Source organism: Pyxicephalus adspersus, chromosome 2 (genome assembly GCF_032062135.1).
Source record: "Pyxicephalus adspersus chromosome 2, UCB_Pads_2.0, whole genome shotgun sequence".
NCBI lineage: Eukaryota > Metazoa > Chordata > Amphibia > Anura > Pyxicephalidae > Pyxicephalus > Pyxicephalus adspersus.
This window is the reverse complement of record NC_092859.1, coordinates 86,197,095-86,211,443: the sequence shown is the minus strand read 5'-3', so window position 1 is coordinate 86,211,443 and position 14,349 is coordinate 86,197,095. Positions and strand designations below refer to the sequence as shown.

Sequence of the window (14,349 nt, the reverse complement as noted above, 5' to 3'; positions counted from 1 at the left end):
AAACCATAACCTTCAGCAATCAACACAAAGCTGTATCGTATATTTTATCCAAACACTGGGAAGTCTTGCAGTCTGATCCAAAAACTATGAAATTCTTACATCAACAGCCTAGTACAATGGTCGCCAATCTTTTCAATCCCACGAACCACTAAAATCTCAGCTCCCGACCACGCATGCGCGAGGAGCCGAGTGTCACAAAAAGGGGGGGAAACCTCCACCAGAGTGATGTCATTATGACATAACCCCGCCCTCTCTTATCGCAGATCTGAGTCTGCAATGGGAGAGTGGGCAGGTTGTGTCCAGGCCCGCCCACTTCCCTGAGCCTGGGAACTGTACTGGGAATGTGGTCTGCAGCTCTGGCCGGTGCGTCCCCCCAGCGGGGTCCCTCTCCTGACCCCGCTCGGGGATGCACCAGCCAGAGCCGCGGACCACCGTTTGGCGACCACTGTCCTAGTATCACCTTTAGAAAATCTCCTCTAAAAGACACTCTGGTTTCCCACTATTATTCGGACAATCAACCTTCCAAATTATCCAAAGAAACCCCAGGTTTATTTAGATAGGGCAAATGCACGCAATGTCCGTGGTTCAATGAACAACAGATTATTAAACTTCCCAACAATCAAATGGACAAAATCATTTTTATTGATTCAAATCTATTCAAATAACACAGGCAAAATGATCACGCCAATTAGCTACCATATTGGAGCACAAAATAACTCGTATAGTAGAGCCATTTCCTTTTCGGCTTTGCTTTAAAAAGAATTTTCCCTCACCCTAGAGGGGTCGACACTGACAAAACACTGCTAAAAATAGAAACAGTGGATTTTCTCACTGAATATCCTTGTACCTTCAGGTCTTAATGACATGATTTCTTTCAAACCCTTTCTGTGATCATTGAGGTCCCTTTTTCTTGACATATATTTTTGATTTCTGATTTTCAAAACTGACTCTGGGATGGATACCTCTAGATATACAGTATGTCTCTGGATTTTTAACCCCAGATAGATAGACCTATGGGATCCACTCTATCTAACACATAGGATACATAAAACCAATAAACTACAAAAAGCTTATTTTTATTGTACTATACTGAATTGTATTGTAATGTACTATTTTGTATTATGTCATATTGTATGGTGCCTAATATTACTATACTGTACTGCTTCACACTATGTCATTATATTACGACATAGTGCACCTTTGTAACCCTTTATCTTATGGCATTATGTCTAAATGTACTATGGTAACCATTACGGCATCACTTATTCTTTGGGTATTATATTTATAACATTAATTACTATATTACACACCTTGGGGGCAATAATGGATTTCCTTAACCTTTATAACATTGTGCATATTTGTACCCATGTTTTATCTCCTATATCTACAAGATACTATTATAAATTATATTATTATTAATATCATTATTATGTTTAATTCTCCTTGTGTCTGTAACTATTTACTGGATTACATATTCAGAGAATGTGTATGGAGTTGCCTTGGCTTTACTATTTTTTTTTTTGTTTGGTATATTACTTTGTATCATGGATTGTATCTACTTTAATACCTTTGTTGTATCACCTGTTTAAACAATGTTTTATATTGATCTCCACATGTGTATCTGCTTACAAGCATACCCCTCCTCAGGAAACCCAACAAATAATACCTCCTACAGGAGCATATACTCATACTCACTAAGTAGTCATATGATATTTCATACTTATTCCCCAACATAATATATACATTGTTGTTATTATTTACACTTCCACATCTCTTTGTCTTTAAATTTTTTTCTCCCCCCTCCTACTGTGCCCTAGGAGGGATGGGGGTGTCCATAATTATAGGCAATCTTGGTATGTCTGCACAGGGAACATACCCAGTGCAATGCCAACCCCTGTCGCTCAATATCCAGGATTTATTGCATAGGGTTATATCTCCCCTGCTGTTAAATAGGTGAGGACGTGAAGGAGGAGGGGCTACTCAACGTTCTAACTCCCATGGGAGGATCTGAGAGGTTTTATCACCTCATACAGTCCTCCCATTAGCACGGGCGCACGCGGACTCCCGCACATGCGCAGTAAACAAAGCATTCACCAAACCTGGTAAGGGCAGAATCCAAAGAAAAAGATGGCTTCAATACAAATGCGCATGGGCCAACAATGGCGCATGCGCAGCTTACTGGCGAGTATGCTAATTTAACCATTTATAAGGGCAAGATGCCTGCGGACCAGTCCTTTTGTGGCTGGCAGCTGACATCCCGTTCTTTCCACTCCCCACCGGTTAATGTAAGTAATTACTGAGTACTTTTCTGTAAAAGATGCTTACAAGTTTTATTTACTGAAGTATCAGTTCCCATCAAGATCTATTACAATCTTGCATTGATTTGTTTTCTTCAAAAAGGGAACTAACTTTTTGAAGGTTTCCCTCCGTCTTCTTTTCAAAATCCTTTGGAAATCGCCCTTCCTTGGAAACCAGCTCCTGTGTATTATGTAAATCATTATTAATTATCAAGTCTCATAAAGAGCGTACTTTAGAGATTATATTCTATATTATTTCCATATACTCAAATTCTTTATACCATTTTCCAACTAGGAACCTCTAACTGGGACACTAACTGTAACTTATAGGAAAGTGCTACATTCTTGTAAAATAAGTAAGGTATTATAATTGTTATTATTATTATTATTACTAAGAATAAACAGGATTTATATAACACCAACATATTAAGCAGAGCTGTACAATAAATAGGGGTTGAAAATGACAGATAAAAGACAGTGACACACTTAAACAACACCTGGGTATTTTACCTTTATCACCCATCCATTTTTTGAGAGCTATCTGATCATTGCAATAAGCACTCAATCGGTAAAATACTGTTGAAGTGAGTAATTTAGACCACCCTATGAACACTAGCAATTTAGGTGATACCTAATAACCTGGTTACCCTCTAACTAACCCATTCTATTAATGTTAGGATCAATATACCACGGAGGATACTCAGTCATCCTTCAACTCTATATAAAGGCACCAGGGGCCTAAAAAAAACCTACTTTTCTCATGTCATCCTTTTGGCAAACAACTATCACCAAGTATGTCTTTATTACTCTAATGAACACATATTATTATACCAATTATACTATTTAATACTTCAGATCTTTTTGACACATATCAAATTATACCTGAGATTGTTACACTTGTCATGTATGATAAGAATTTACTTGCAATTATCATATGGTATATTTTTTTTTTTTTGTATATCATGGTATATCTAATTTGAGTCTCTGTATGCCCTGAGGAAGCAAATGTGCGAACCGCTTTGGGCTATGGGACAAATCCTCATAATCCTGAACATGATAGCTATGATTATCATATAGTAAATTATATATATATATTTATTATTGTTTTTTGTTTTTCTATATTATGGTATATCTAGTTTGAGTCTCTGTATGAGGAAGCAAATGTGCAAAACATGTCGGACAACAAGAAAAATCCTCATAATCTTGACATGTAAAAATGATCCTATAATATGTTACATATGAGTCCAATTTGTAATGTTATGCCTCATCCATGTAAATTCATGTGTGAAATGTATATCAATTAAAATGTAATTGTTTCATTCACTAAATAATTTGCCAAAAATAAAAGCCATCTTTTGTCCTCGTCTCTCGTTGTTCAATGATTTAGGCTTGGCAATTAGTTATCAGTTCCAATATTTTGATTTCCCTTTTGATACACCTCTCTCTTTTGCTACAGTAAAACAAAGTCAGTAAATAGTAAACTATGATGTCCTTACCCTTAAAAAAAATTATACTGGAAGCTCCTATATTTTAAAGATCCCACAATTATTTTAATTTCTTAGGCACCATTTTTTAAAGCATCATATCATTCTGGGTTACTTAGTTCATCCTGTCCACCCCCAGCTCTAGCTTCCCCTGTTTATTGCTTTTACTGGCAATCCCAGGCTGGTAAAATGGTCAAAAACAAAGCTTCTTATCAATGTTTGTAGGGTGATTCAAAAATGTAATGTAACATTTTTTTTATTTTGATTTAGGTTTGTTTCATGTATTATGCAGCTCTAAAGTTAAACCTTTAAACTACATAACTGCAAAATATCACATTAAACCCCCACTTGTTGTCTTATGATCGATACCTAAGGACATGTTCTATCTGACTCTTGAGTTGACCAGAGACATACATTGCCAACAGATCTGGTATGTTGTCCTGTGCTCATAACATGCTTTGAACAATTTCCTTTGCTAAAATGGACACCAGATAACCCCTTGTCAAAACTTTGTTAATTTTTACCTTGAGCAGTTGCACTCCCTTCTCAGCTAGTACACAAAGGCTTGAGGACCCCAATAGGTGACTCTAGGCTCCAGAATATTGAAAACTATCCTGCACCAATCCCTGCTGGTGGGCAGTACATCTGACTTGCTGGCATCATTAGACAAGATCATCCATTTTGTCAGAAGTGTTTAGTGAATGGCAATTCAAATATTCTTATACACTAACTTAATTGTACTTGGAGAAATTCCTAAATGAGTCCTGAACCACCTCCTTCAGTAGGGAAACCAAGTCTTGACTTACAAACAGTGTTTTCTGTAATGGCTTTGTTAGGACATGACCAGCAACCAGACAGCATGGAGATGGTGCTCATAAAACCCTTGGGGTGAGTAACTGTTATCAGAACATGATCTGGATCTTCCTCTACTGTTATAATGTTTTCTTCAGGATTTTTCCCCTAACCACTGGGTGAGGAACCTGTGAGTAACCCATGGAAGACCTTGATGTCTGGATTGATTTTGCATGGCAGCATGAGGAAGGCACACGTGCAGGAGATACGGGAGGCTTGTCACATATGTGCCTACTCGAATCACGTGCATCGTGTTGGAATACATGACTTTCAACGCGATGACATCATGAAGAAAGTGTCGCGTAGGTAAAGATTACATGTTTCTACCCACTCATATGCTGACATGAATCCATCAGGTAATTTGCTTTTTATGTGTTTTTATCTATAGGTTGCATAGAATATAAAATAATGTCCACAATATCACTAAAAAGCTATCACTAACAGCTTTTTATACAAATGAAATCAATATGGTTTATATTTATAACAAATGTGAGGAATAAACGTTTAACATGGCTTCCAGAAGTGAATGCTTTCACAGGTGTAACATTCTCAAAAGTCAATTCAAAAGTAATTCAAAGTTGTCAAATATTGTAACGTGTATTGGCTTTCTTGTTAAATGACCTTGGATAAACGTTTTTGGAGTTTACTAGTGATGGGCATATGGAGTTTACTAGACTGAGTTTGGTTCATGAAGGGTTCCGTGAACATTCATTAAAACTAGGAGAAGGTTCTTTGACGAAAGAACATTCACTCAGAAGGAAAAATATTCAAGAAAGTTCCCATAGACTGCAATGGGGCTTGACTCTAATGTCAACTTTGTCAACCTTTGAAGAACACTTTCCTAACTTCAAAGAATGTTGTCCAACTCCTCCGAACCCTTGCTTATCCGCTAATAATTTCCAAATAATTCAAATATTTGATTCCAATATGTTACAATATCATCTAAAATATTATTAGGAGGTTTATTACACATGATTGCACAAAAGTTATTCTAACAAACATTCATTATTCAAAGATCCACAAAAAAATATCTGTAATGCGCCTGGGCACACAAACCACAGCCTTCTCCAAGAATCCTTTTATCAAGTTTTATTATAGTCATAAAACAGGACAAGGGTTATTTACAGATGATAAGTCCGATTAGCGTAGTACAGGAGGGTAAGGCAAAGGCAGGTCAGGAACAATCCGAGGTCAGGGCAGGCAGCAGACAAGAGTGGTCACAAACAATCCGAGGTCAGGGCAGGCAGAGTTCAGGCATAAGTCAGGTTTCAGACCAGGTCGCTATGGGAATGACAAACTGGATTAACATAAACTAACACAAAGGACGCACCCAAGCAGACTGTGTTCACAGAGGCTTATAGCGGGCAATGGTGTTCAGGACAGGTTCTCCTTAAAAGGCCAGAGTGACCAATGATTTGATTGGAGGGTAACTGAATTCAAAACCAACTATGTCCCGCCCCGCGGCGAGGCAGCCGAGTGCCACGCCTTCGGGGAGTACAAGAGGCACGCGTGGTAGCGCGCGCACCTCTTCCCACAGCACCCCTGGGACGTGCCCTACTTTGCACATCCAAAGGAGTGCTGAGAACAGGACTTGTAATCACGTCCATAAAAATGCAAGGGATGCCGCCTGGCCGAACAGTAGTTTGGCCAGAACGGATCCCTCCGCCTGCAGAGAGAGACATGCTGCGAGCAGGGCAGCAGCCTCGGCCATGCTGCCTGCTGCAGCGGTGTCTCCCTCTGCAGCTGCGATCTTCAGGGACACCGCGGGCTTGCAGGACAGGTAAGTTCCTTACAATATCTTAATAAAAATGTGGAAGAGCCCTTGGAAAACAAGAATGCTATAGTGCCGGCATATCTCTCCTGTGCATGCAGACAGTTCTGACTCTGGGTGCGCCTTCTCTTCCAAGTTTAATACGTATCACCCCATCCACCAGCCAATTAGCCTCTTAATAGTCCCTGGCTATTTAGCTGGCTCAAACACAGTGCTCAGTGTTTAAGCAATGTGTCTTCAGACTACTGCTGAGTTCCCTAGCCCTGCTGAAGTGGTTCATACACAGCTGTTGCCTAATTGAGTGTTTCTCAGTCCAGCTTCTGTTCTAACCCCCTGTTGTCCTGTCTGCTGTTCCCCTACCAATTCCATTGTGTAGCTTGGGTCAGCAAACTTTTTTGGCTACTAGGCCATTTTAGGAGGTCAAGAAGGCACACTAGGCCAGACTCTCTCTTGAGTCCAGCGCTGATGGCTCCACCCCAACCAGGAACACTCCTGAAAGAAAATCCCTCTGCAATGCATACGGAGGAGAGGGAATGTCCCCTTATGTCCCCTTACTTCCGGTGGCGGAAGTGTTAATGCCGGCCGCGGTAACTAGGGAATGGAGGCATGAGGCCAGATCGACCAGGGAGGCGTTAGGCCGGACCGGACTACTGGCTAGGCCGTATCTGGCCTAAAGGCCGGAGTTTGCCTACCCCTGGTGTAACTTCTGTCATGTTGTTCCAGCATCCCCCGTCTCTTCCTTTGTCTCCTGCATTCCTCTCTGTCTTCAGTGACCCCTGTGTCGCCCATGCCTCTACTGTCTTCCACTGTCTCCTGTGTTTACCTGTGTCTTCGGTGACCCCCGTGTCACCGGTGTTTATCCTGGCCTTCTGTTACTAGAACCATGGTTGTTTCTGACCTTGCCATTTTTCTGCATGCCCTGACTCCAGCCTGCTTTGACTAATCTATAGCCCGCTAATTCAGTACTTCACATTGTTTGCCCACCCTGGTGTGCCCAAGGACCAACCTCACACCTCACATTGTTTGCCCATCCTGGTGTGCCAAAGGTGAGTGCAACACCCTCACCTCTAGAGGCTCTGCAGAAGACCAAATTCTGCGCCTTGGCCCTTCTTAAAGCTCACACCACCACTCAACAATCCATAGCACCTCCTAGTGGTTCATCTTCCCAAGCATGATACATAGACTAAATAGATGTTTTTATACCCAACGCGTTTTGCCAAAAGGTTTCTTCAGGGGAAACATCAGGTAAAATAACTTGGATATTTATTTTAGAAGGCTTAGGAGTTTGACACTTAGGTTGGTGAAAGGTGGATCTTTCATTTATGATAGATGTAGTATGAGTGCTTAAAAGTGTGCAACTATTCATTATGGAAGATTCCCAGATAGAATTTTCTTAGTGTTGTGGTATGTCCAGAAATAAGAAACAGTGCTGCAGTCCATAAATAGTTAGGCAGAGAATGCTGCAGATGAAGAGAAAAGATTCCCCAGTAACAGGCAAATTCCCCAATAATGGGTACCCCAGTGACAGGCAGATTCCCCGTAATAGGCACCCCATTGAAAGTGTAAAATGACTTGCAGGATGCTGCAATATATAGTTATCTGATACCTCTAATTGCATTTGTGAATTTAATGAGAAAACTGAGGGTGCTGGATGCAGGGTATTTATTAAACCTGCAGATGCTATTCAGTTTTCCTAATGCCTAGGAAAAAATGTTCTCTTTGTGACTTTGGTTTTATTGGTAATTGGCATTGCTCAGTGTGCTTCCTTTTATTGGTTGTTTAATATACATAACTGAGAATGATCTTTCACTAGGAAAATGTTTGCTATATTTGAAACACAATAGCTACATTATAAAAATTTCTTGTTAGGTTAGAAAACTTTCCCTTGTAGAACCACTTCTTTAGAGTCTAAAACAAAAAACTGAAAAAACAAGACTGAATGACATCAACCTTTGGTTTAGGAATGTAAAATATACAAAAGCCTTGGTAGGGTATATTCTGAGAGTAATACAAATATTAGTTCAGCAAGTATTGGAATGAGGAAGTTTTGCATGATATTCTTAGAGGTGGGGAAATGAGCAGAGTTTTTATATGGTAAAGCACTTTATCTCTCTATTACATTTGCTGCCATATCATCAGCCATGAAGTCTCTGATGCAAATCCTAGGAGTCCTTCTCCTAACAATTGCATTATCCAAAGGAAAAACGTTTGAGAGATGTGAGCTTGCAAAAGTCATGAAAGGACAGGGTCTGGATGGATATAAAGGATATAGCCTAGCAAACTGTAAGTATTTTTTGTACTAACACTTGGCACCTATATTGGTACTTCCAAGTTCTATTTCTTGTTGAATATAAAAGACCTTAACTAATGCACAGGAGACTTTCCAGAGAACAGTTAGTAAAATAGCATTAGGAAGAACTTGCCATTGTAAGATATAGTTTACAAGATAATGTAGCGAAATGTCCAGATCAGAACAGACAACTCCAGCCCTTTCTTGGGAAAACCATACCTATTGTTGTTTTATCTCAAAGATGGAGGTAAAGACACATGTATAAAGTATGGAAAAAAAGAAAACAATGTGATCACACTAAACTTTCATATAGTATTAATTAGTTTTATTCACCCAAGGGCTTGCCAGTTTAAATATATTCACATGTAGGACTCCGCATGGGATGATTCACTCCTAGTAAATGTGGTAGAAATTTTGCAAAGGACACCTAACCACATCCCAGAAAGTGTAGAAAGACCTATTATTTGTGCTTGCACATGATTGAAAGGCTAAAGTCAACAGATTTATTTTTGTTTTTTTAATAATAGTGTTATAAAAGATATTTTAGTCTCTAAAATGCTTGTAGTATCTCTAAATAGTACGTTTGGTGTCTAGTAAAATGTTCTATTTGTAAAAGCAAAATTTCTCTGTGTAGCCCAAGGGTTAAAGTGAGTTTGTTGCAAATCAGTACTCAATTATTTCTTCTTTTCCTTAGTACAGTTAATTCACAAGTCAGATTTTACTAATTACTAAAGGATTTTCATCTAATAGATCTTTTCGTCTGATCCACAAATATAGCATTCAATGTTTGTAATTAGCATTTCTTCATATATTTAAAACTTTTCAATGAATTTCAGGGGTTTGCACAGCTTTTTACGAGAGTTCCTTCAACACACAGAGCAAAAACTTCAATCCAGGAGACAACAGCACAGATTATGGTATTCTTCAAATAAACAGTCGGTGGTGGTGTAATGATTACAAAACCCCAGGAGCTCACAATGCTTGTAATATTGATTGTTCGGGTAAGTTATTTGCTGTAAAATGTTTCACAGGTAATACAACTTTTATATATATATATATATTTGTTTTTTTCAGAGCATTTTCAAACATATAAGAAAGTTCAGAGCAATAAATAGTAATAACAACAAGGATAATAAAAAGTACAGGGGTATTTACCCTAACTAAAATATATAAGTTCAGAAACACAACTAGATATCTATCCTGGTAAAAGGTAAGTGACAAAAAATGTATCAAGAAATACAAATATTTACTAGTACTTTCTCTGAACATTTGTTCTAACAATACACCCTGTTTGCAGACTGACTTGGAAAGCAATGACCTGGATGAGACATTATCTAAAAAAGATAACTTTGAACACCAAGATAAAGTTACTTTTTAATTAGGGAGCAAGCTCTTCACAGTACAAGTGCTTCTGCCTACTAATCAGCTCAGTTCCTATATTCAAAGCAATCCGATTTTTTTAATGGAGGGAGCCAGCACAAGCTGCAAAGTGGTAAACCACTGTTGACTGAAACAGTATATGGTGCTAAGCAACTTTATTTGTGTGTTTTTTCCTTTCTGACTTGAACAATATTTGACAACACCCATAACACAAGGCCTATAGATTTATCATCACATCCAGGGTTATTTAATACACATACTCCTATTGTAGGCCTAAATGAAGCCTAACAAGTAATTCTGTGCTTTGTAAGTTGTTATTCATTTTTAATAGAATTGTGAAGGGTTGTAACTTCCTTTTGGGTTAAATGCCCTGCAAACACTAAGCATTGTTCTTTTTACATTATTAACTATAATGTAAAGGCAATTTTTCTCCAACTACAACAAACTTTTTTTTTTTATCATCAACCTTATTGTCTTTATCATACCTTAGCCTTTCACAAATTTAATTTTGAATTTATAGGGCCCTTTGATACATGCAATGGAAAAAAATATGTGGTTGGCAGCTATTAGACGCTAAACAAATGAAATGATCCTTATTGACACTTTATGTTTTTATGTCAAAAAACTCTCCAATTTAAACTTTGTTGCATTTATACAGACAGTGTATGTAATACTGTAGCTAACATCCATGTTTGTTACATTGGCTTGAAAAGTTGCACCTTTTTAACCAACAAAATAAGCTTGGAATTATTTATATTTTAAACAGCTATCCTCTATTATCAGTTCATTCAAACATTGCATTGAGAGGTAAATTTGAAGTCTCCTAATATACACGTTTTATTAGGGTATATATAACAGTAGTCTCAGTACAAATGCACCAGTAAACACACAACTACAAGGTTAACAAAATCTTGGCAGTCAGACCTTTTACAAGCATAGAAGAGAGATAAATTACCTTCTAGTGATTAAAAAAAATATTTAAATTGACTATGGTTATTAATGTTTTTATTACATTGGGCTTACAAGCCAAGCCTCTCTTTCTTCAACCTAATCCATATTCTTAGGTTTTAACAAAATATATCTAAACTCTCAGAAAATGTAATATTATGCAGCATACCAGTCCCGTGATATGGTGGCTGTGTTAGTTTTTTGTTATATTTTCTCCCAGTGATCCTGCTAATAACACGCTGTTCTGACACTGCTCTCAAATCATAGTTACACGAGTTACAGTGTACTTCATACAAATAGCAAGGCAAAAATGTAAATGAACCCTGAGTTTATAAAAAAGGGTTATGGAAGAATAACTTTGAGTCTTCAGTTTGCTACTTTTCATTGGAAATCCCCCTGTAATTTACTTCTGAAAAATTCACTAGGCTTCTGCCGATATTTGATAAATAGCAGATTCCCAGGAGACACCAAAAAACATGTTGTTGGTTGTGAAGATTATGAATATGAAGTGCCATGTCAAAGGGTTTCATATTAGGGGTTCCATATTGTTCTTAAAGAGTAGCAGTAAAAACTAGCATTGCGTTTCAGTATAGCTTCACTTTAACGTGAAGATCCCCCATGGGATCTCTATGTATGCAGACCTGCTGGGAATTACTCTTTATTAGTGCCAACTCAGAATCAGTATTGCATAGCCAGCTCCCTACCTGGAGGTTCTACATGTGTCTGTAGTCAGTCCAAGGCAGTGACAATTGGATCCAGTCTGCATTAATTCCTCTGCACATATTTACTTGCCTAATACGATGATAACCAGTCATAGAGATTTTTAGTTTGATGGTTAATTCTAATTTAGAAGATCCAGATTTATTGCAAAACATTTACAAAATAACTTGAACTAAAACACAGATAACACATTTGAATATTACGTCCTGATAAAACAGTAATGTTTCTTACAGCTTTTCTATCTGATGACATCTCGGAGTCTGTGAATTGCGCAAAGCGTGTGGTGCGTGATCCTAAGGGCATGAATGCATGGTGAGTAGTAGACACCATAACTTTAGTTCTAAACAGATAAATCTGTTTGGGTATTTAGGATTTTATTTACTTTTCTCAGCTGTTACATGAACATCCCTGAGATTTGCTACAGTTTGGTATGTCAAAAAACAAAACTTGCTTGCTCTATAGGGATAAATGACAATGTATGTAAGATAACCACACAAAGAAACAAAATGCTTTTCCACTATTCTCGTGAAACCTTTCCATGGTTATATGGTTGGCTCAGTGCTTTCTTGGCAACTTATTCCCTATTACATGACTGGGACATATAATGCCATTAGAGCATGCAGATCCTCCTACTTTCCACTTAATGGAATACAAGTGTAAGTTTCTATTGAACAGCAAGTGGTAAAGTTCTGCTAAAAGATTATCACACTCTTTCCTTTATTTTCAGAAAAGCTTTATTACCTTAATAATACCATGACAAATGTATATTTAAAACCAGTACTGAAACTGTTTACATTTTTTTTTGCAGGGTTGGATGGAGAAACCATTGCAAAGGAACGGATTTGTCTAAATGGATTAAAGGTTGTGGTCTTGACTATTAAAAGAAATTATAACTGAAGGAAAAAGCATACCATAACTGAAGATTTTTTTCTTGCTTGGAAAGTTTAGCCCACATTCTATATTCTAGCACCTGCTAAGCTTCAGTAAAATTGTTTATTTAATTTGTGTTTTAAAGCCTTCCCCCACACCTCAGTGTTAGCCACATACCCAAACACTTTAGCCTTCAACGTTGAGATTTTTATTGTGAAGCCCTATGCAGTGTCACACAGGGTTTGCCGAAAAAAATTCTTGCTTCATCCAGCAATTTCTGTGCATGAATACCCCTCAGCCTATGCATTCATATGGTTGGTGACTGGTTCCAGCCATCAAGAGGGGAATGGAGCAGTCAAAGGAATTATTAAGGTAAGTGGCTGTAGGAGCTAGTACATTGTGTACAGTGCTTCACAGGGTTGTACAGTAGAGGTCTATATAACAGGGCTGAAGGTAAGGAGTGTTGGGGAATCATTTATACAATAGAAAACAGCAACACAAACCTGGAATTTTTTTTTAGAACATTCCAAAGTTGTAATTATCTGTCTAGAGAAAGGAACAAATATGCATGAATGCAGTTAGCTGGTAAAAGAAGGAGGAAGAAAAAAAATTATTAAAATTGTATTGCGTACTGCAGCTGTTGGAAAAGCCATGTATTAATATATTTATGTTTTGCAAACCGCTCTACTCAATAAACATATACTTTATATATAATATGTTGTTAAATCATTTCAAATATAGTATAAATGTACTTGAAGTCTAGATAAATGTCAAATTAGAGCAGAATATTGTCATCTAAAAGTTTCAGGTTTTTCCTACTATATACCTTACACAAATATTTAGGGTAAACCCTCACACTATCCTGCCATCCTCCACCATGCTAAAAGTATGCATGCAAAGACCATCCAAAGTACTATTTATAGCAGAGTCTGACTTTTTGGAGTATGCTGTCTAGGGCTGGAGTGAGGAGGGCACATTCTTAGTAAAGTGAGTAATGTTCAATCATTGGCCCTGTTTGCAGACAAAAAATAAAAGCAGAAGAGAGAATTTATTGGCCCCATCTACCATAAAGAAGAACAAATCAATAAGTTAATCATACCAACAAAGAGTAAGTAAGCCAGGGCTCCTGTACGTGGAGAAAATAGTTTACATTTTTCCACAGCAGTGTTTAAATTGTGTCATTGCAGGAGAGAACAGAAAGCCAGGGTTAATCCCTTTCCCTTCCCATTCTCAGGACCGAACTAGTTAAATTTAAGACCATCCATACACCTAGCATTCCATTACTAGCCCTAAATGGGAAATGACTAGTCCACTTAGGGAGGGAAGCACAAAAAACCCAAAAGTATTAGTTAAAAAGACATTTCTGACCAAAACTGCTGCATCACAAAAAATAAATATTGTTTGCTACTTGGTCTAATCCATGTGTCCAATACTAAGTCAAGTGTGCTGAATCCAAATCTGAAGTCTGATTTTGACTAGAGGTAATTACGCGTATAGACGCGATTAGCTACATTCTCCCGTTCCGCAGTTACTATGTAATCTCTATACATAACTAACTTTTGCCTCAAAGTTCAATGACATTTCAAAAACGTAAATGTTGTAATACCATATACAATACACATAATTCGCGTGAGTCCTTTTTTAACACACATGTATACTTCAAGAGTGTTTCAGGCACTTGCTTTTGCGTTTGTGGCTCTCCGCTGCCTCCCGTTGCAGAGACCAGCAGTAGTAGCC

General features: G+C 37.9%; 1 protein-coding gene across 1 annotated transcript; it reads left to right on the top strand.

Moving 5' to 3' along the window:
• The first annotated feature begins 8,482 nt into the window (after window positions 1–8,482).
• On the top strand, window positions 8,483–13,326 carry LYZ (lysozyme). Its single transcript, XM_072401333.1, has 4 exons — window positions 8,483–8,687; window positions 9,531–9,695; window positions 11,976–12,054; window positions 12,551–13,326. The coding sequence occupies exons 1-4, from the start codon at window positions 8,546–8,548 to the stop codon at window positions 12,621–12,623; spliced, it is 459 nt and encodes a 152-aa protein (XP_072257434.1). The 5' UTR covers window positions 8,483–8,545; the 3' UTR covers window positions 12,624–13,326.
• The last annotated feature ends 1,023 nt before the right edge of the window (window positions 13,327–14,349 follow it).